Source organism: Coregonus lavaretus, assembly GCF_964263955.1.
Source record: "Coregonus lavaretus genome assembly, chromosome: 16".
Taxonomy (NCBI): domain Eukaryota; kingdom Metazoa; phylum Chordata; class Actinopteri; order Salmoniformes; family Salmonidae; genus Coregonus; species Coregonus lavaretus.
The window spans coordinates 9,122,914-9,141,253 of record NC_140003.1 but is presented as its reverse complement, the minus strand read 5'-3'; the positions used below and the strand labels follow the sequence as shown (position 1 = coordinate 9,141,253).

Below are 18,340 nucleotides of genomic sequence, written 5' to 3'. Positions count from 1 at the left end.
AAAGGCTTCATCTTTCACTTTCAAAGTGTCAATGTCGTCCAAACACTTTCCATATAAAACTAACAAAATGGAAGAAATCAGTATCAAAAGCATGTTTAACATTACCAGACAATATAACAATTTACATGAATTCAAGCATTACCCAGGTTTTTTATCCTCTGGATAAAGGTGCCAAAATAGGCTTCCAGTACCCAGATTTGGTAACAGTCATATTTATGGGAGGGGGGATTCATGATCAAAGTAGGTACTCTTTCTGCAAACTACATATTGCTGTGCTACAACTCAAATGTAACTGTTGTTTCTGGTGGTTGACCCAAAATAGTTAACCATTTGCTCATTGTAAGCTGTTGCACATGGACAATTATCACTTCTAATACCTCCAACTTTTACCATACCAGTTCACATCTCCAAACACTGACTCACCGTGGTTCCCTATTCCTCACAAAACACAAACATCAACTTTGACATGGTTTTGCGACACACTTGGCTTGCCCATAACTTCTTGGAATGGCTGAAATGTAAACTCCAGTGTTAGGTTTAAGGCAAACATGAGATTGACCTCTCTAAACTCCAGCAAAGACGGAAAAACTACAAACAAAAGGAAATGGTCAACAAAAGAGCACTGCTACCCTGAGAGACGAATAGGAATGTTCTGAAAACAGTTTGTGGACACTTTGGATCTTCAGATGTGCTCAAGAATAGCTGGGTAGGAAGATGCTGCTCGTTCAGTTTGGCATGTTTCCCTTGAACGTTCACTGGCCTCAACACTGAAAGATAGATGGATTCATCCTCCTCGAGTCACATACACACACCTGTCCCCACACAATGCTCCCTGGTACCCCCACTGTCCCAGATGCAAGAATCTATCCTGAGAGGGCCAGGTGGGCCAATGATGAAGTTATGCTCGTAAACCTGAAAGCAAAATGGAAGAAGAAAAATGACGTCAGTTTTAGTAGACAATAAATTGAATATATACACAACATCCATTCATTGATTCCATCTGCTATAGAATTAAAACATAGATATACCACGCAAATTACTACTGAAGACATGTATTTACTTTGACGCATTGGCAGAGCCTAGCTACTCACCTTTCTCGCAGGTGCTGCTTTGCTTCTCCTGGGCAAAGTTGAGGCGGTTCTGCTCCACGGCCGTCCCGTTGGACTCTGGGCTGTTGCTCCGCGACGTGCTGCTGTTGTCCTCATTCTGGTAGGCCAGGTCCAGGTGCTGCTGGGCCAGCTTCAGATGCCTTCTTAGCCTCTCCAGCTCCCGCTGAGACGCCTCGTCCCCAAACGACTCACGGCCCGAGTCGCCCAGGTTGTAATCCAATCGCATGCCCTTGGGGTCCTTCTTCAGCGCTGTGTTGTAGCCCGGAGGAGCTGTGGGTACCTGGCGGCCACTTAGTGAGGGAAGCTGACTGGCCAGTTGGTGGGGGGTTGGGGGGCGAGGACGAGGGCGGCAGTAACAGTCCCGTATGCCGCTATAACCCAGGTGGAGGATCTCCAGCACGGTGAAGAGCAGACAGAGGGCACTCACCGCATACATGATGAGCAGGAAGATGGTTTTCTCCGTGGGACGCGACACGAAGCAGTCCACTGTGTGTGGGCAGGGTGAGCGCGTGCACATGTACGAGGGAGACACCTCCAGGCCGTAGAGGATGTACTGGCCGAACAGAAAGGAGACCTCGAAAGCAGCACGCGACAGCAGCTGGAACACGTACACCTTCATGAGGCCATCGCGCTTGATGCGCCGGCGCCCGTCATGCTTCTTGCTCGGCTTCTCCTTCTTCTCCAACTCGATCTCCTCCGAGATCATGGGGTCCTCCTCGCCATTGTCCTCCGCCTCCTCGTAGTTCCGGTTGGTCCCTAGGCTCACCATGGGCATACTCTTCCCGCGGGGCCTGTACTCATCGTCGTCCATGCGGGCGATTTTGTGCATTGCAAAGCCCAGGTACATGATGGTGGGGGTGGTGATCATGATCACCTGGAAGACCCAGAAGCGGATGTGCGAGAGCGGTGCAAAGGCGTCGTAGCACACATTCTCGCAACCGGGTTGGTGCGTATTGCACACAAACTTGCTCTGTTCATCGTAGTAGATGGACTCGCCTCCCACAGCAGTCAACACAATGCGGAAGACGATGAGCAGCGTGAGCCAGATCTTGCCCACAAAGGTAGAGTGGTTGGATATCTCGTCCAAGAGACGCGTCAGGAAACTCCAGCTCATGGTGCATCCGGAGTGGGGGGAGAGGGACTCTCAGATCTATATGGGGGAAAGAGGGAGAAAAAATTAGCCTGAAAGCAAGGCAGTACCTAGAATCAATATCCAAAAATTATTGAATGTTTTACTATTTGATTTCTCAAGAAATGTGTCTAACCGGGCTCTACAGTGGCTTGCGATAGTATTCACCACCATTGTCATTTTTCCTATTTTGTTGCCTTACAACCTGGAATTAAAATGGATTTGTTGTGGGTTTGTATCATTTGATTTACACAACATGCCTACCACTTTGAAGATGCAAAATATTTTTGGGGGTGAAGAAAATACATTTAAAAAATAACAGAACACTTGAGCGTGCATAACTATTCAACCTCCCCAAAGTCAATACTTTGTAGAGCCAACTTTTGCAGCAATTACAGCTGCAAGTCTCTTGGGGTATGTCTCTATAAGCGTGGCACATCTAGCCACTGGGATTTTTGCCCATTCTTCAAGGCAAAACTGCTCCAGCTCCTTCAAGTTGGATGGGTTCCGCTGGTGTACAGCAATCTTTAAGTCATACCACATATTCTCAATTGGATTGAGGTCTGGGCTTTGACTAGGCCATTCGAAGACATTTAAATGTTTCCCCTTAAACCATTCGAGTGTTGCTTTAGCAGTATGCTTAGGGTCATTGTCCTGCTGGAAGGTGAGCCTCCGTCCCAGTCTCAAATCTCTGGAAGACTGAAACAGGTTTCCCCCAATAATTTCCCTGTATTTAGCGCAATCCATCATTCCTTCAATTCTGACCAGTTTCCCAGTCCATCCCGATGAAAAACATCCCCACAGCATGATGCTGCCACCACAATGATAGTGTTCTCGGGGTGATGAGAGGTGTTGGGTTTGGGCCAGACATAGCGTTTTCTTTGATGGCCAAAAAGCTCAATTTTAGTCTCATCTGACCAGAGTACCTTCCATATGTTTGGGGAGTCTCCCACATGCCTTTTGGCGAACACCAATTCGCTTCTTTTTTTCTTTAAGCAATGGCTTTTTTCTGGCCACTCTTCCGTAAGGCCCAGCTCTGTGGAGTGTACGGCTTAAAGTGGTCCTATGGACAGATACTCCAATCTCCGCTGTGGAGCTTTGCAGCTCCTTCAGGGTTATCTCGGGTTATCTTTGGTCTCTGTTGCCTCTCTAATTAATGCCCTCCTTGCCTGCCTGGAGTTTTGGTGGGCGACCCTCTCTTGGCAGGTTTGTTGTGGTGCCATATTCTTTCCATTTTTTAATAATGGATTTAAAATGGTGCTCCGTGGGATGTTCAAATTTTCTGATATTTTTTTTATAACCAAACCTTGATCTGTACTTCTACACAACTTTGTCCCTGACCGGTTTGGAGAGCTCCTTGGTCTTCATGGTGCCACTTGCTTATTGGTGTTGCAGACTCTAGGGCCTTTCAGTGCAGGTATATATATATATATATATATATATATATATATATATATATATATATATATATATATATATATATATATATATATATATATATATATATATATATATATATTTACATTTACATTTTACATTTTAGTCATTTAGCAGACGCTCTTATCCAGAGCGACTTACAGGAGCAATTAGGGTTAAGTGCCTTGCTCAAGGGCACATCGACAGATTTTTCACCTAGTCGGCTCGGGGATTAGAACCAGCGACCTTTCGGTTACTGGCACAACGCTCTTAACCACTAAGCTACCTGCCGCCCCATATATATATATACACACACATACACACACACACTGAGATCATGTGACACTTAGATTGCACACAGGTAGACTTTATTTAACTAATTATGTGACTTCTGAAGGTAATTGGTTGCACCAGATCTTATTTAGGGGCTTCATAGCAAAGGGGGTGAATACATATGCATGCACCACTTTTCCGTTATGCTTTTTTTTTTTTTTTTTTTACACGTTTTTTTTAAAATTTCACTTCACCAATTTGGACTACTTTGTCTAGGTCCATAACATGAAATCCAAATAAAAATATATTTAAATGACAGGTTGTAATGCAACAAAATAGTGAAAACGCCAAGGGGGCTGAATACTTTTGCAAGGCACTGTATAATGACATCAGCCTCAACTGCCAGGAAGCGTGCAGCACATTGCTGAACAATGATGAGAGGGATTCCTCTTCAGTACGAGAGTTTGCAACAGTGTGTGAGCCAAAGATAAAATCAGATTCAGTGCCCACAAATACTACAATATGGAAACTGCCAAAATAATGAATATAAGAACTCTTGCCTGCAGAGGAGCAGTACATTAACTACACCAACAAACTGAAGTGTGTAGATGTGTTATACGCCTGCCTGTACTAATAAAAATATAAATGTGTCTCTGGTGATGAAGGCCTTTTTCTGTTTGACAGTGTAGGCCTCTTTTTCTATGGAAGAGGACAACAATGTGGTGATCCATCAGCAAGATATCACTAATGTCCACCAGATGGCATTAAAAGCAATGTAAGTGTCTCAAAGACTGCTCAGTGGATAATGTACGTTTTTCACTCTTGAGAAGGCACATGTTCCCCCAAAGATCTCATGCAAAATGACTATATCACTAGGCGCCAACTATAATGTTTTATCTCATTAAAACAGCTGTAAGACTAAATCATGTACCAGCTTGAAATTCTAAGCTTGGGCTTCTTCTTATGTGACAAAAAACATATAGGGCTACAAACTCACTCCCTTGTTATGTAAGGCAGCTAAGGCTGCGTTTACACAGGCAGCCCAATTCTGATATTTTTTTCTGCGACCAATCCCATTAGATCTTTTCATATCAGATATTTTTCAGAGCTGATCTTTTGATTTTGATTTATTAGGATCCCCATTAGCAGAAGCCTACGGCAACAGCTAGTCTTACTGGGGTCCGACACATGACGAAAAATATATAACAGACAAAAGAGTTTACAATTGACAGACAGTACCAGTCAAAAGTTTGGACACACCTACTCATTCAAGGGTTTTTCTTTATTTTTACTATTTTCTACATTGTAGAATAATAGTGAAGACATCAAAACTATGAAAAAACACATTTGGAATCATGTCGTAACCAAAAAAAGTGTTTAACAAATCAAAATGTATTTTATATTTGAGATTCTTCAAATAGCCACCCTTTGCCTTGATGTCAGCATTGCACACTCTTGGCATTCTCTCAACCAGCTTCACCTTGAATGCTTTTCCAACAGTCTTGAAGTACCCTTACACAACCTGGAGGTGTGTTGGGTCATTGTCCTGTTGAAAAACAAATGATAGTGGGACTAAGCGCAAACCAGATGGGATGGCGTATCGCTAAAGAATGCTGTGGTAGCCGTGCTGTTTAAGTGTGTCTTGAATTCTAAATAGATCACAGACAGTGTCACCAGCAAAGCACCCCTACACCAACACACCTCCTCCTCCATGCTTCATGGTGGGAACTACACATGCAGAGATCATCCGTTCACCTACTCTTCGTCTCACAAAGACACAGCAGTTGGAACCAAAAATCTCAAATTTGAACTCATCAGACCAAAGGACAGATTTCCACCGGTCTAATGTCCATTGCTCGTGTTTCTTGGCCCAAGCAAGTCTCTTCTTCTTATTGGTGTCCTTTAGTCGTGGTTTCTTTGCAGCAATTCGACCATGAAGGCCTGATTCACGCAGTCTCCTCTGAACAGTTGATGTTGAGATGTGTCTGTTACTTGAACTCTTTGAAGCATTTATTTGGCCTGCAATCTGAGGTGCAGTTAACTCTAATGAAGTTATTCACGCAGCAGAGGTAACTCTGGCTCTTCCTTTTCTGTGGCGGTCCTCATGAGAGCCAGTTTCATCATAGCGCTTGATGGTTTTTGCGACTGCACTTGAAGAATCTTTAAAAGTTCTTGAAATTTTCAGGATTGACTGACCTTCATGTCTTTTAGTAATGATGGACTGTCGTTTCTCTTTGCTTATTTGAGCTGTTCTTGCCATAATATGGACTTGGTTCACCAAATAGGGCTATCTTCTGTATACCAACCCTACCTTGTCACAACACAACTGATTGGCTCAAATGCATTATTTAAAGAAATTCCACAAACTAACTTTTAACAAGGCACACCGGTTAAATAAAATGCATTCCAAGTGACTACCTCATGAAGCTGGTTGAGAGAAAGCCAAGAGTGTGCAAAGCTTTCATCAACGCAAAGGGTGGCTACTTTGAAGAATCTCAAATATATTTCGATTTGCTTTAAAAAAAATGGGTTACTACATGATTCCATATGTGTTATTTCATAGTTTTGATGTCTTCACTATTATTGTACAATGTAGAAAATAGTAAAAATAAAGACAAACCCTGGAATGAGTAGGTGTGTCCAAACATTTGACTGGTACTGTACATTAAAAAACATTAACATGTACTGTGTGTGCATATATCAGTTACACATACGTCAGTACATACACACAACAAGTAGGTCACATGGGGGAGAGGCATTGTGCTGTGAGGTGTTGCTTTATTTATTTATTTTTTAAACCAGGTTTGCTGTTCACTTGCACTATATAAGATGGAAGGAGTTCCATGCACTCATGGCTCTGTATAATTCCTTGAATTTGTTCTTGACCTGGAGACTGTGAAAAGACCCCTGGTGGCATGTCTGGTGGGGTAAGTGTGTGTGTAAATTGACCATGCAAAGAATTTGGAATTTCAAACACTTTCTTATCAAAACAAGAAGTGACACAGTCAGTCTTTCCTCAACTCTTAGCCAAGAGAGACTGGCATGCATAGTATTAATATTAGCCCTCTGATTACAAATGAAGAGCAAGACGTGCCGCTCTGTTCTGGGCCAACTGCAGCTTAACTAGGTCTTTCTTTGCAGCTCTTGACCATATGACTGGACAATAATCAAGATAAGATTAAACTAGAGCCTGCAGGACTTGCTTTGTGGAGTGTGGTGTCAAAACAGCAGAGCATCTCTTTATTACGGACACACCTCTCCCGTCTTTACAACCATTGAATCAACACTGAATAAAAATATAAACGCAACATGTAAAGTGTTGGTCCCATGTTTCATGTGCTGAAATAAAAGATCCCAGAAATGTTTCATACGCACAAAAAGCTTATTTCTCTCAGATTTTGTTCACAAATTTGTTTACATCCCTGTTAGTCAGCATTTCTCCTTTGCCAAGATAATCCATCCACCTGACAGCTGTGGCATATCAAGAAGCTGATTAAACAGCATGATCATTGCACAGGTGCACCTTGTGTTGGGGACAATAAAAGGCCACTCTAAAATGAGCAGTTTTGTCACACAACACAATGCCACAGATGTCTCAAGTTTTGAGGGAGCGTGCAATTGGGGGTCCTGAGGAGTATTTCTGTCAAAAACAAAGCCCTTTTGTGGGGGAAAACTACTTCTGATTGGCTGGGCCTGGCTCACCCATTGCATCACCCCTGCCCAGTCATGTAAAATCCATAGAATAGAGACTAATGAATTTTGACTGATTTCCTTATATGAAATGTAACTTCAAATCTTTGAAATTGTTGCATGTTGCGTTTATTGTTCGGTGTATGTATTTGATTTTTTTTTTTTAAAGGGACACTTTTGGTTTCCTTAGCCTGTAAGCAGTCTATGAACAATGTAGTACAGTGGGCAGGTTTCCATTGTGGGTTCGATTCCCACGTGGAACCAGTACCTGCTAAATGACTAAAATGTAAATATACTACATATTCTATCCATATACTGTTGATATTGTCTATAAATACATAGTGCATTCGGAAAGTATTCAGACCCCTTGACTTTCTCCACATTTTGTTATGTTACAGCCTTATTCTAAAATGGATTAAATCGTTTTTTCCCCATCATCAATCTACACACAATACCCCATAATGACAAAGCGAAAACAGGTTTAGACATTTCTGCAAATGTATAAAAAAATACGTAAATAACTTATTTACATAAGTATTCAGACCCTTTGCTATGAGACTCGAAATTGAGCTCAGGTGCATCCTGTTTCCATTGATCATCCTTGAGATGTTTCTACAACTTGATTGGAGTCCACCTGTGGTAAATTCAATTGATTGGACATGATTTGGAAAGGAACACACCTGTCTATATAAAAAGGTCCCACAGTTGACAGTGCATGTCAGAGCAAAAACCAAGCAGAGGTTGAAGGAATTGTCCATAGAGCTCCGAAACAGGATTGTGTCGAGGCACAGATCTGGGGAGGGGATGTAGCTCAGTTGGTAGAGCATGGCGTTTGCAACGCCAGGGTTGTGGGTTCGATAAAAATAATGTATGCGCTAACTGTAAGTCGCTCTGGATAAGAGCGTCTGCTAAATGACTAAAATGTAATGTAAATGGGTACCAAAACATTTCTGCAGCATTGAAGGTCCCCAAGAACACAGTGGCCTACATCAATCTTAAATGGAAGAAGTTTGGAACCACCAAGACTCTTCCTAGAGCTGGCTGCCCGGCCAAACTGAGCAATTGGGGGAAAAGGGCCTTGGTCAGGGAGGTGACCAAGAACCTGATGGTCACTCTGACAGAGCTCCAGAGTTCCTCTGTGGAGATGGTTGTCCTTCTGGAAGGTTCTCCCATCTCTGCAGCACTCCACCAATCAGGCCTTTATGGTAGACTGGCCAGACGAAAGCCACTCCTCAGTAAAAGGCACGACTGCCCGCTTGGAGTTTGCCAAAAGGCACATGAAGGACTCTCAGACCATGAGAAACAAGATTCTCTGGTCTGATGAAACCAAGATTGAACTCTTTGGCCTGAATGCCAAGCCTCACGTCTGGAGGAAACCTGGCACCATCCCTATGGCGAAGCATGGTGATGGCAGCATCATGCTGTGGGGATCTTATTTAGCAGCAGGGACTGGGAGACTAGTCAGGATTGAGGGAAAGATGAACAAAGCAAAGTACAGAGAGATCATTGCGCGCTCAGGACATCAGACTGGGGTGACGGTTCACCTTCCAACAGGACAACGACCCTAAGCACACAGCCAAGACAACACAGGAGTGGCTTCGGGACATGACTCTGAATGTCCTTGAGTGGCCCAGCCAGAGCCAGACTTGAACCCGATCGAACATCTCTGGAGAGACCTGAAAATGTCTCCCCATCCAACCTGACAGAGCTTGAGAGGATCTGCAGAGAAGAATGGAAAAAACTCCCCATATACAGGTGTGCCAAGCGTCAGACCCAAGAAGACTTGAGGCTGTAATTATTGCCAAAGGTGCTTCAACAAAGTACTTAGTAAAGGGTCTGAATACTTTTGTAAATGTCATAATTTTTTTTTATTTTTATAAATTTGCAAACAGGGGTTTTGTGTGTAGATTGAGGAGGGGGGAAAAAACAAATTAATCCATTTTAGAATAAGGCTGTAAAGTAACCAAATGTGGAAAAAGTCAATGGGTCTGAATACACTGTATGTATATATATATAAACACACAGTGAGGGAAAAAAGTATTTGATCCCCTGCTGATTTTGTACGTTTGCCCACTGACAAAGACATGATCAGTCTATAATATTAATGGTAGGTTTATTTGAACAGTGAGAGACAGAATAACAACAAAAAAATCCAGAAAAACGCATGTCAAAAATGTTAAATTGATTTGCATTTTAGTGAGGGAAATAAGTATTTGACCCCTCTGCAAAACATGACTTAGTACTTGGTGGCAAAACCCTTGTTGGCAATCACAGATGTCAGACGTTTCTTGTAGTTGGCCACCATGTTTGCACACATCTCAGGAGGGATTTTGTTCCACTCCTCTTTGCAGATCTTCTCCAAGTCATTAAGGTTTCGAGGCTGACGTTTGGCAACTCGAACCTTCAGCTCCCTCCACAGATTTTCTATGGGATTAAGGTCTGGAGACTGGCTAGGCCACTCCAGGACCTTCATGTGCTTCTTCTTGAGCCACTCCTTTGTTGACTTGGCCGTGTGTTTTGGGTCATTGTCATGCTGGAATACCCATCCACGACCCATTTTCAATGCCCTGGCTGAGGGAAGGAGGTTCTCACCCAAGATATGACGGTACATGGCCCCGTCCATCGTCCCTTTGATGCGGTGAAGTTGTCCTGTCCCCTTAGCAGAAAAACACCCCCAAAGCATAATGTTTCCACCTCCATGTTTGACGGTGGGGATGGTGTTCTTGGGGTCATAGGCAGCATTCCTCCTCCTCCAAACACGGCGAGTTGAGTTGATGCCAAAGAGCTCGATTTTGGTCTCATCTGACCACAACACTTTCACCCAGTTCTCCTCTGAATCATTTAGATGTTCATTGGCATATTTCAGACGAGCCTGTATTTGCTTTCTTGAGCAGGGGGACCTTGCGGGCGCTGCAGGATTTCAGTCCTTCACGGCGTAGTGTGTTACCAATTGTTTTCTTGGTGACTATGGTCCCTGCTGCCTTGAGATCATTGACAAGATCCTCCCGTGTAGTTCTGGGCTGATTCCTCACCGTTCTCATGATCATTGCAACTCCACGAGGTGAGATCTTGCATGGAGCCCCAGGCCGAGGGAGATTGACAGTTATTTTGTGTTTCTTCCATTTGCGAATAATCGTTGTCACCTTCTTGTAGCCCATTCCAGCCTTGTGTAGGTCTACAATCTTGTCCCTGACATCCTTGGAGAGCTCTTTGGTCTTGGCCATGGTGGAGAGTTTGAAATCTGATTGATTGATTTCTTCTGTGGACAGGTGTCTTTTATACAGGTAACAAACTGAGATTAGGAGCACTCCCTTGAAGAGTGTGCTCCTAATCTCAGCTCGTTACCTGTATAAAAGACACCTGGGAGCCAGAAATCTTTCTGATTGAGAGGGGGTCAAATACTTATTTCCCTCATTAAAATGCAAATCAATTTATAATATTCTGTCTCTCACTGTTCAAATAAACCTACCATTAAAATTATAGACTGATCATTTCTTTGTCAGTTGGCAAACGTACAAAATCAGCAGGGGATCAAATACTTTTTTCCCTCACTGTATGTGTGTGTACTCCGGACTCCGACATTGCTCGTCCTAATATTTCTAAATTCCATTATTTTACTTTTTAGATGTGTGTATTGTTGTGTATTTTTAGATATTACCGTGCTGTTGGAGCTAGGAACTCAAGCATTTCGCTACAACCGTAATAACATCTGCTAAATATGTGTATGCAACCAATAACTTTTTAATTGAATAATTTTCCCCAGACTGCTCAAAAAGACCAAAACATGTTTCCCTGACAAACCATCTACTACTTTTTCCTTCACGTGAATCCATCTAAATTCTCCCTTCCATTCTTCCCTGTATTGCACTTGCAGTGTCTGTGGGCCATTATAATTGACTGCAGCATTCTCCTCTACCCTGGCTGTCTCTGTTGCTGCAGTCTCTGTCTCAGTCTCATTTGCAGAGGGGTTAAAGAACCCTAGTAGTGTTCTTTGTGTTAATTGACTCATCATTGTTTATCTTGACTAGACATTCCATTCATTCATTCAAGCTTTTCCCTTTTAAAATTCCTGTGGTTTAAACGTAACCTAGCAACGGAAATGCCACTGACAGCTACTCCCGCCACACACACAGGCAGAGCGAAAGCTTATGGTTTGGACAGTTTGGAAGATGGAGGAGATATTTCAGATAATCACAGCGAGTCTATTTAAATATAAACATTTGGAACTTAAAATTGAATGTCATGTCAGTACACCTACGTTTTCAGTACACTTTTATCTGCCTTTAAATTTCTTTCTGCGTGAAAAATGCAGAATTCTGCATTAAAGCAAACTCTGAAATCAAAATAAGGATTACCCAGCAATAAAGAAAGAAACAACCCACTGCTGGGTCAAAAATACATGCAAAACAGTAACACAGCAAAAGAGTAAAAAGTAGGGGTGTAACGGTACATGTATTCCGACCGTTCAGTCCGCACTGTGAACCCGAATGAATACATTACAAATAAAAACACTAGGCATAGGCTATGCGCCTACGCTGCGTTGTAGGACTGCCTCGAGTAAATCATGAAAAAACATTTCAGCCTTTTCCGTTAAAACAACTACAACATATGTGCACGTTGTAATAAAAATGATCATCTTAATTGGTGCATTTCAAAATGTCCATTTGTGAGGCGCAGCAGGGAAGTAGCTTTGTACCATGGCGAGTTGTGGGGTCGTTAAACCAGAAGTGCAGGATCCGCCATCGTTTCAAATCTCCAGTTTGGGAACATTTTGCCTTCCCAGTAGATTACAACAGCGATGGACAGAGTTGTTGATAAAACGTTAACAGTATTTCGCCACGATCAACTAGAATAGGCTATGCAGCTGCCAACACCTCAAATATGCTGACACATTTATGCCGACATCACCTCAGTACACCGGAGCAAGACTGAAACGCAAAGATAAAACATCCTCTCCCTTCTGCATTCAAGCAGACCTTGGCAGCTGATTCTGCCGGGCCAAAGAAATTACAAGAGTGATAGGTATGCTGTTTATATTTATTTAGTCTTTGGTTTATAGCCACCCAATCTCAGTGGTTGAGAATAGGTGGATTCAGCACCTCGTAAAAGTGCTCGAACCACGTTACGAAATTCCCTCTTGCATTTTTTTGGGTTGCAAACTTTACCCTGTAAAGCTTTAAATTAAATTGGCCACTGCATCCTGTGTTGTGCTTACTTAACAGTGAAAAGCCATCACATTACCACGGAGTGGTAGATGTACTGTGCTACAGACACACCCCCTCCATGAGAGTCACAAGCACGCATCTGGCACTGAAGCAGGCAGTGTCATGGTGCGTTCGTAAACAAGAGGGAATTTACAACATACAACTGGGACAAAATCCATTTGAACGGCCCTCAAGCTGGTAATTGCTAGTGGGAAACTCGTCTATCATCCTGAGCACCCACTTCTCCCACATGGTGACCTCTGACGTCACCTACTAAGGAAAAGGCCTCTATAACAGCATTTTCTGCAGTTAAATGCAACAAAATATTACTTTTAAAAAGCAATCTTTTAAAGTTGTTTTACAAGCATGAAAGCTGTACTTTTAGTTTATGACACAGCATCTAATTGGTATTTACGACTTCACAACTATGCATGCTTCAACTTTGAAAAGTCGATTTAATTACACTTTCCTGTGGATATATTGTCTCACATTCCTACCTGCAAAAAGGACCAACCGCGCAGACAACCGGTAAAGTGAAAATATAATATTGTAGAGGTCGTGAGAGGACACTTTCCTGATCCAAGCAACCTTGGCAAAAACAACAAAATATATTACAAATTTCTTGATTTATCTTACATTAATTCTAAGATAAATGTACACTTTTGAGGATGTGTACACACTGTACAAAACATTAGGAACACCTGCTCTTTCCATGGCATAGGCTGACCAGGTGAATCCAGGTGAAAGCTATGATCCCTTATTGATGTCACCTGTTAAATCCAGTTTGAGCAAACCAAACCCCCCCTTCCCAGATAGCATATGAACAGGTCATAAGCCATGGCAAAAATGTGTATAATAGAAGAATATTAGCTTTACATTTTCAAAATTCTCTCAGCCTCATTGCAAAATGTGTAGAATAGCATGAGATTAACGTTAAAAACAGCAGAAAATAAATAAAAAGCTTGCTGTACGCTCAGTGCTCCATTGACATTTGTCAACTACTTTCTGGTGGAATGTATATATTATGAATGTATTCATTAAAGCAACATTTTCAATTTAGATGTGTTGTTCCTTGCCTTACTGTGTTGGCAACCGGTTTATGAAAGCAATAAGGCACCTCGGGGGTTTTTGGTATATGGCCTATATACCACAGCTAAGGGCTGTATCCAGGCACTCCGCGTTGCGCTTAAGTACAACCCTTAGCCGTGGTATATAAGCCATATACCACACACCCTCGGGCATTATAGCTTAAGTATTTTCAGTGAATTAACTTTTCAATTGTGCCCCCAAATCGTTATGAAAATCTGAACATATATGCCTGCAATTCTACATCACGAGCATTGTAACCACAGCAGCTTCATCCAGGAGATCCATAATCTTTCTGCCACAGCACTGTGAACCGCAGCAGATTGTAGCTTCGTGATTGGTTTAGTAAGGGACCGGGACCAAGGCGATTAGAGTGGACTTCAGACAAGGCAGACTGGACAGGCAAGATCATTCTACGTGCTGATCAAAGTCTATGAACTCAATTGTCAAAAGAGCAGCACGGCAACTTAAGTGCTGTTTTGTAAACATAAACGTCAATAAATAAATTTGCAGTTACACATGTCCCAGAACGCTTCCTTATGACAGCATGTGATAATAGGCTATAGCATACTACTACTGATTTATTCTAGGGTTGGGCGGTATTCAGATTTTCATATCGTCATACCGTCCTTCTCTCATGCCAGGATTTATGGTATTATCGGCTTTGTACACAAGGGGGTGCCACCCACAAAAAAGGGCCATTGGGCGTCTATTACCAAAATGCTAGAAAACTTAGCACAAGTAATAGCGAATTTCCATGGAGGCTGCTAGCTAAGTATGCTAAAGAATGAAAACGAAAATAAACGCATTGCAAAGACAGGCAATCCAGCTACCGAATGTCATTTTTGGTGAGTCTGGACATTTACAAGCAAATGTTAACGAGAGACATTGTGCAAATGAACAAAGTTTTGACGCATGCTTGTCTGAAGGAAGAACGGTACTGGCTCTGGAGCAGCATGTGTACAAGCTGTGTCTGTGTGGAGTCTAGAGTTGCTAGGGCAACGGGCCTGCCTGATCTGCTCGGAGAAGATGGGGGAGGAGCAGACAGGCCGAGAACTGCGAGGAGAAAGAAATGCTAGGAAATCCAAAGATAGCAGTGGCAGCTGTACAGATAACTCATCCAAAGGGCTTTGACTTCTCAAACATGGCAGAAAGCTAACACAATATGATGCCCCATCACCTTATTAACTCAGCCACTTAGATAACTAGCAAGTTAAAATAGGGGTCGCGTTAACGCAGAATTCTTCATTTTTCACACAGGAAAAAATTCAAACCAGCATATCAAATATCTTGCTGTGTTTTGTAAATGCATAACTAAGATGCTTCTATTGTAATTTCTGCTCAGCATCAGACTAATTTTGTGCTTCAGTTGCACTTCTCCACTCAGATGAGAATTTACGACCATGCTCTGACTGATGTATTGCTACTTTTCTCCAGTGCTTTTCTCAGTGTAGCCAGCCTACTTTTCTCTGATAAAATGCTAGATTAACTTTAAGGAAAAAAAATTGGAAATGTAGCTTGCTACATTCTTTCTATGATAAACAGAAATATGACGTCCATGCATTGTTTAAAAAAAAAAAAAAAAGACCTTGCTTTTTAATTGTATGCTCACCTACTTGTGTGGCTGCAAGCCAAATAGCACTGCACTCCTGTTGTCATCTGATGAAAAGCCATTTTCTGCCGAATGTGTTGCTAATGTATTTTCTGTGAAGGAAAACTATAGTTGCACGTCCCTGATCACTCTATTTAAGCAACAACAGCAAAAAACTTGACTCAACATAAAACGCGACCCCTGTCACACTGCTGGACTCACCTGCTCCTGCTTTCTCCCTTTGTGCTATTTAAGAACAAACACGGGACTGGCTGAACTGTTCTGGGGAACTACGGTAAGCTTCATAATACAAAATAATGTGACAGGTGAAATTTAGAACGCGATCTGCTTTATCTTCTAACTTTTTGCACAAGTTGACTGCAGCTATTTACTTCAAAAGTAGCTACAAATATAAAAATGTATCGAAAAACGTATAATAAATAGTTAAGGTAATAAGGGTATTGAAAAACCATCCCGTGGCCATTTCCAAATACCCTGGTATATACGGTATACCACCCAAGTCTAATTGAATCCACCACTTGCATTAGCCCAGATCCATAAGCTACATTATATTCACCTTGTTTGGTCATTGGCAATTTAGCAGTAGATTAATTAGGCTGTAACAATAAAAAGGCACATTTAGCATGAATTTAGGTAGGGTGACCTGATAACTGTATTATCAACATAATTTTGCCCAAACAGATTGTGAACCCAAATGTGTAACTGATTCTAGTGTGGGGACAATACATTGATTGATTGAGATGTGTGTAATATATATATATATATATATATATATATATATATATATATATATATATACACACAAAAGTATATGGACACCCCTTCAAATTAGTGGATTCGGCTATTTCAGACACGCCCGTTGCTGACAGGTGTATAAAATTGAACACACCACCATGCGATCTCCATAGACAAACACTGGCAGTAGAATGGCCTTACTGAAGAGCTCAGTGACTCAACGTGGCACCGTCATAGGATGCCACCTTTCCAACAAGTCAGTTGGTCAAATTTTAAATTGCTCCTAGACGTTTCCACTTCACAATAACAGCACTTACAGTTGACCGGGGCAGCTCTAGCAGGGCAGAAATTTGACGAACAGACTTGTTGGAAAGGTGGCATCCTATGACGGTGCCACATTGAAAGTCACTGAGCTCTTCAGTAAGGCCATTCTACTGCCAATGTTTGACTATGGAGATGGCATGGCTGTGTGCTCGATTTTATCCACCTGTCAGTAACAGTTTTTTGAAGGGGTGTCCACATACTCTTGTATATATAGTGTACCTCTAGGTGGAATTTCCAACGGTCTTATTTTAAAGGGATCGTTCACCCAAATTAATTCCATATTTACATGTTGGTTTCTTATGAACAAGGAGAGATTAATATTGGGTCTATTGGCATCTAACTAATTCAATGTCCCCCAGTTACCATATTCTAAATTTCATGCCCAAATAATCTCAAAGTAACTTCAAACCAAGTTATCGAGTTGAGTGTTTATTCAACTTTATCCTAAATACACCTGACCTGTGATTTGTTAAACATTTTTATTCCACCCATGTGCCTAAAACCCCCGCTAGGGGTGATAGCATTGACATTCACGATAAGAAACCTCACTCCAAGTTATCTTCAAAACTTGGCACCCCTGATAAAATATGAAAATATTACATGTCATGTCTCAAAATCGATATCTTACCTCTACTGTTATATTGTTTTATTTGATATGAAAGATGACGAGTTCAATGGTAGGTTGAGCCTGTATGTAGCCTTAATTCTCGCACAGTATACAGACTAGCTGACGCGATTTTCCTGATTTTTGACCACTTTTCTATGGTCTCCATTGATTTAGACGCCCTATTTTTGACCATCCTACAAGGGTAACAACTCCAATAAGTGTTTAACGTATTATGACCATTGGTTTTCTTAGAGGATTATCACAATTAACTTATTTACCCATTGGTCAAAAGATGCGGTTTTGATCGGACACCCCCTGGGTCCCTCAAACTCAACTCTGGACCTCGAAGCCAGTTCCACCGCATTTAAAAAAAAAAAAAAAAGTTTCCCTATAAATCAGGGATTGGTGTGTGCAATTAATTATCAGATAGAACAGAAATCCAGCAGGCTCCAGACCTCGTAGGGTAAGAGTTGAGTATCCCTGCCCTAGGTGATGAAATCCGCATTCTACTGCTTCCATCACCTTCACACAATGAAGGAACAAACTACTGTACATTCAATACTATCTATTGGTTAGCTAGCTATTTAGCTAAATAGCTCTAGTAGCACTAATCAAACAATAGACCGATTTGCTAGCTAAACTAGCTAGCTACTTATCTGTACCAAATGTTAAACGCAGTACATTTGGAGAAAAACTATTGCTTCAAGCAGCCAGCAACCAAAAGCTAAGCGTATACAACTACGTTAACGTAGCTAGCGCACAACATTTGTCAAATGAAAAACAGCCTGGACACAAATTTATGCTCCGTTTTGTTGGTTGATAAACGTTTATTAATCTTACCTTGAAGCCAACTCCGTTTCTCAATTCCTCGAATTGAGCCTGTAGTCGAAACCCCAACAAAATTCTGAGCACTTTTCCCTCTTTCTCTCTACAATAGACAAAAGGCTCACTAGTTACCCCATGCGATTGGCTAGAGCATGTGACCCCCTCTCCTCCGTCGGGGTTGTAGAAAAATACGGGGGGAGACAAAGAACATCCCCAAATCCACCCCACCCCCTATTCAGGACCTTCTCGTCAAATCTGAGACAAGGATGGTCGACATTCTTCATTCATGATGCAATCATCATAACCTTAGTCGTATATTCGAGTTTTTCA

The 18,340-nt window shown here is 41.9% G+C and overlaps 1 protein-coding gene across 1 annotated transcript; it reads right to left on the bottom strand.

The window, feature by feature from the left end:
• Window positions 1–1,083: 1,083 nt before the first annotated feature.
• LOC311143253 (gap junction gamma-1 protein-like) lies at window positions 1,084–18,058 on the bottom strand (the record flags this gene model as incomplete). Its single annotated transcript, XM_084179067.1, has 2 exons — window positions 18,026–18,058; window positions 1,084–2,259 (listed from the first exon to the last, which is right to left on the bottom strand). Exon 2 carries the CDS (start codon window positions 2,221–2,223, stop codon window positions 1,084–1,086), a length of 1,140 nt encoding a protein of 379 aa, XP_084035193.1. The 5' UTR covers window positions 2,224–2,259; window positions 18,026–18,058.
• Window positions 18,059–18,340: the final 282 nt, after the last annotated feature.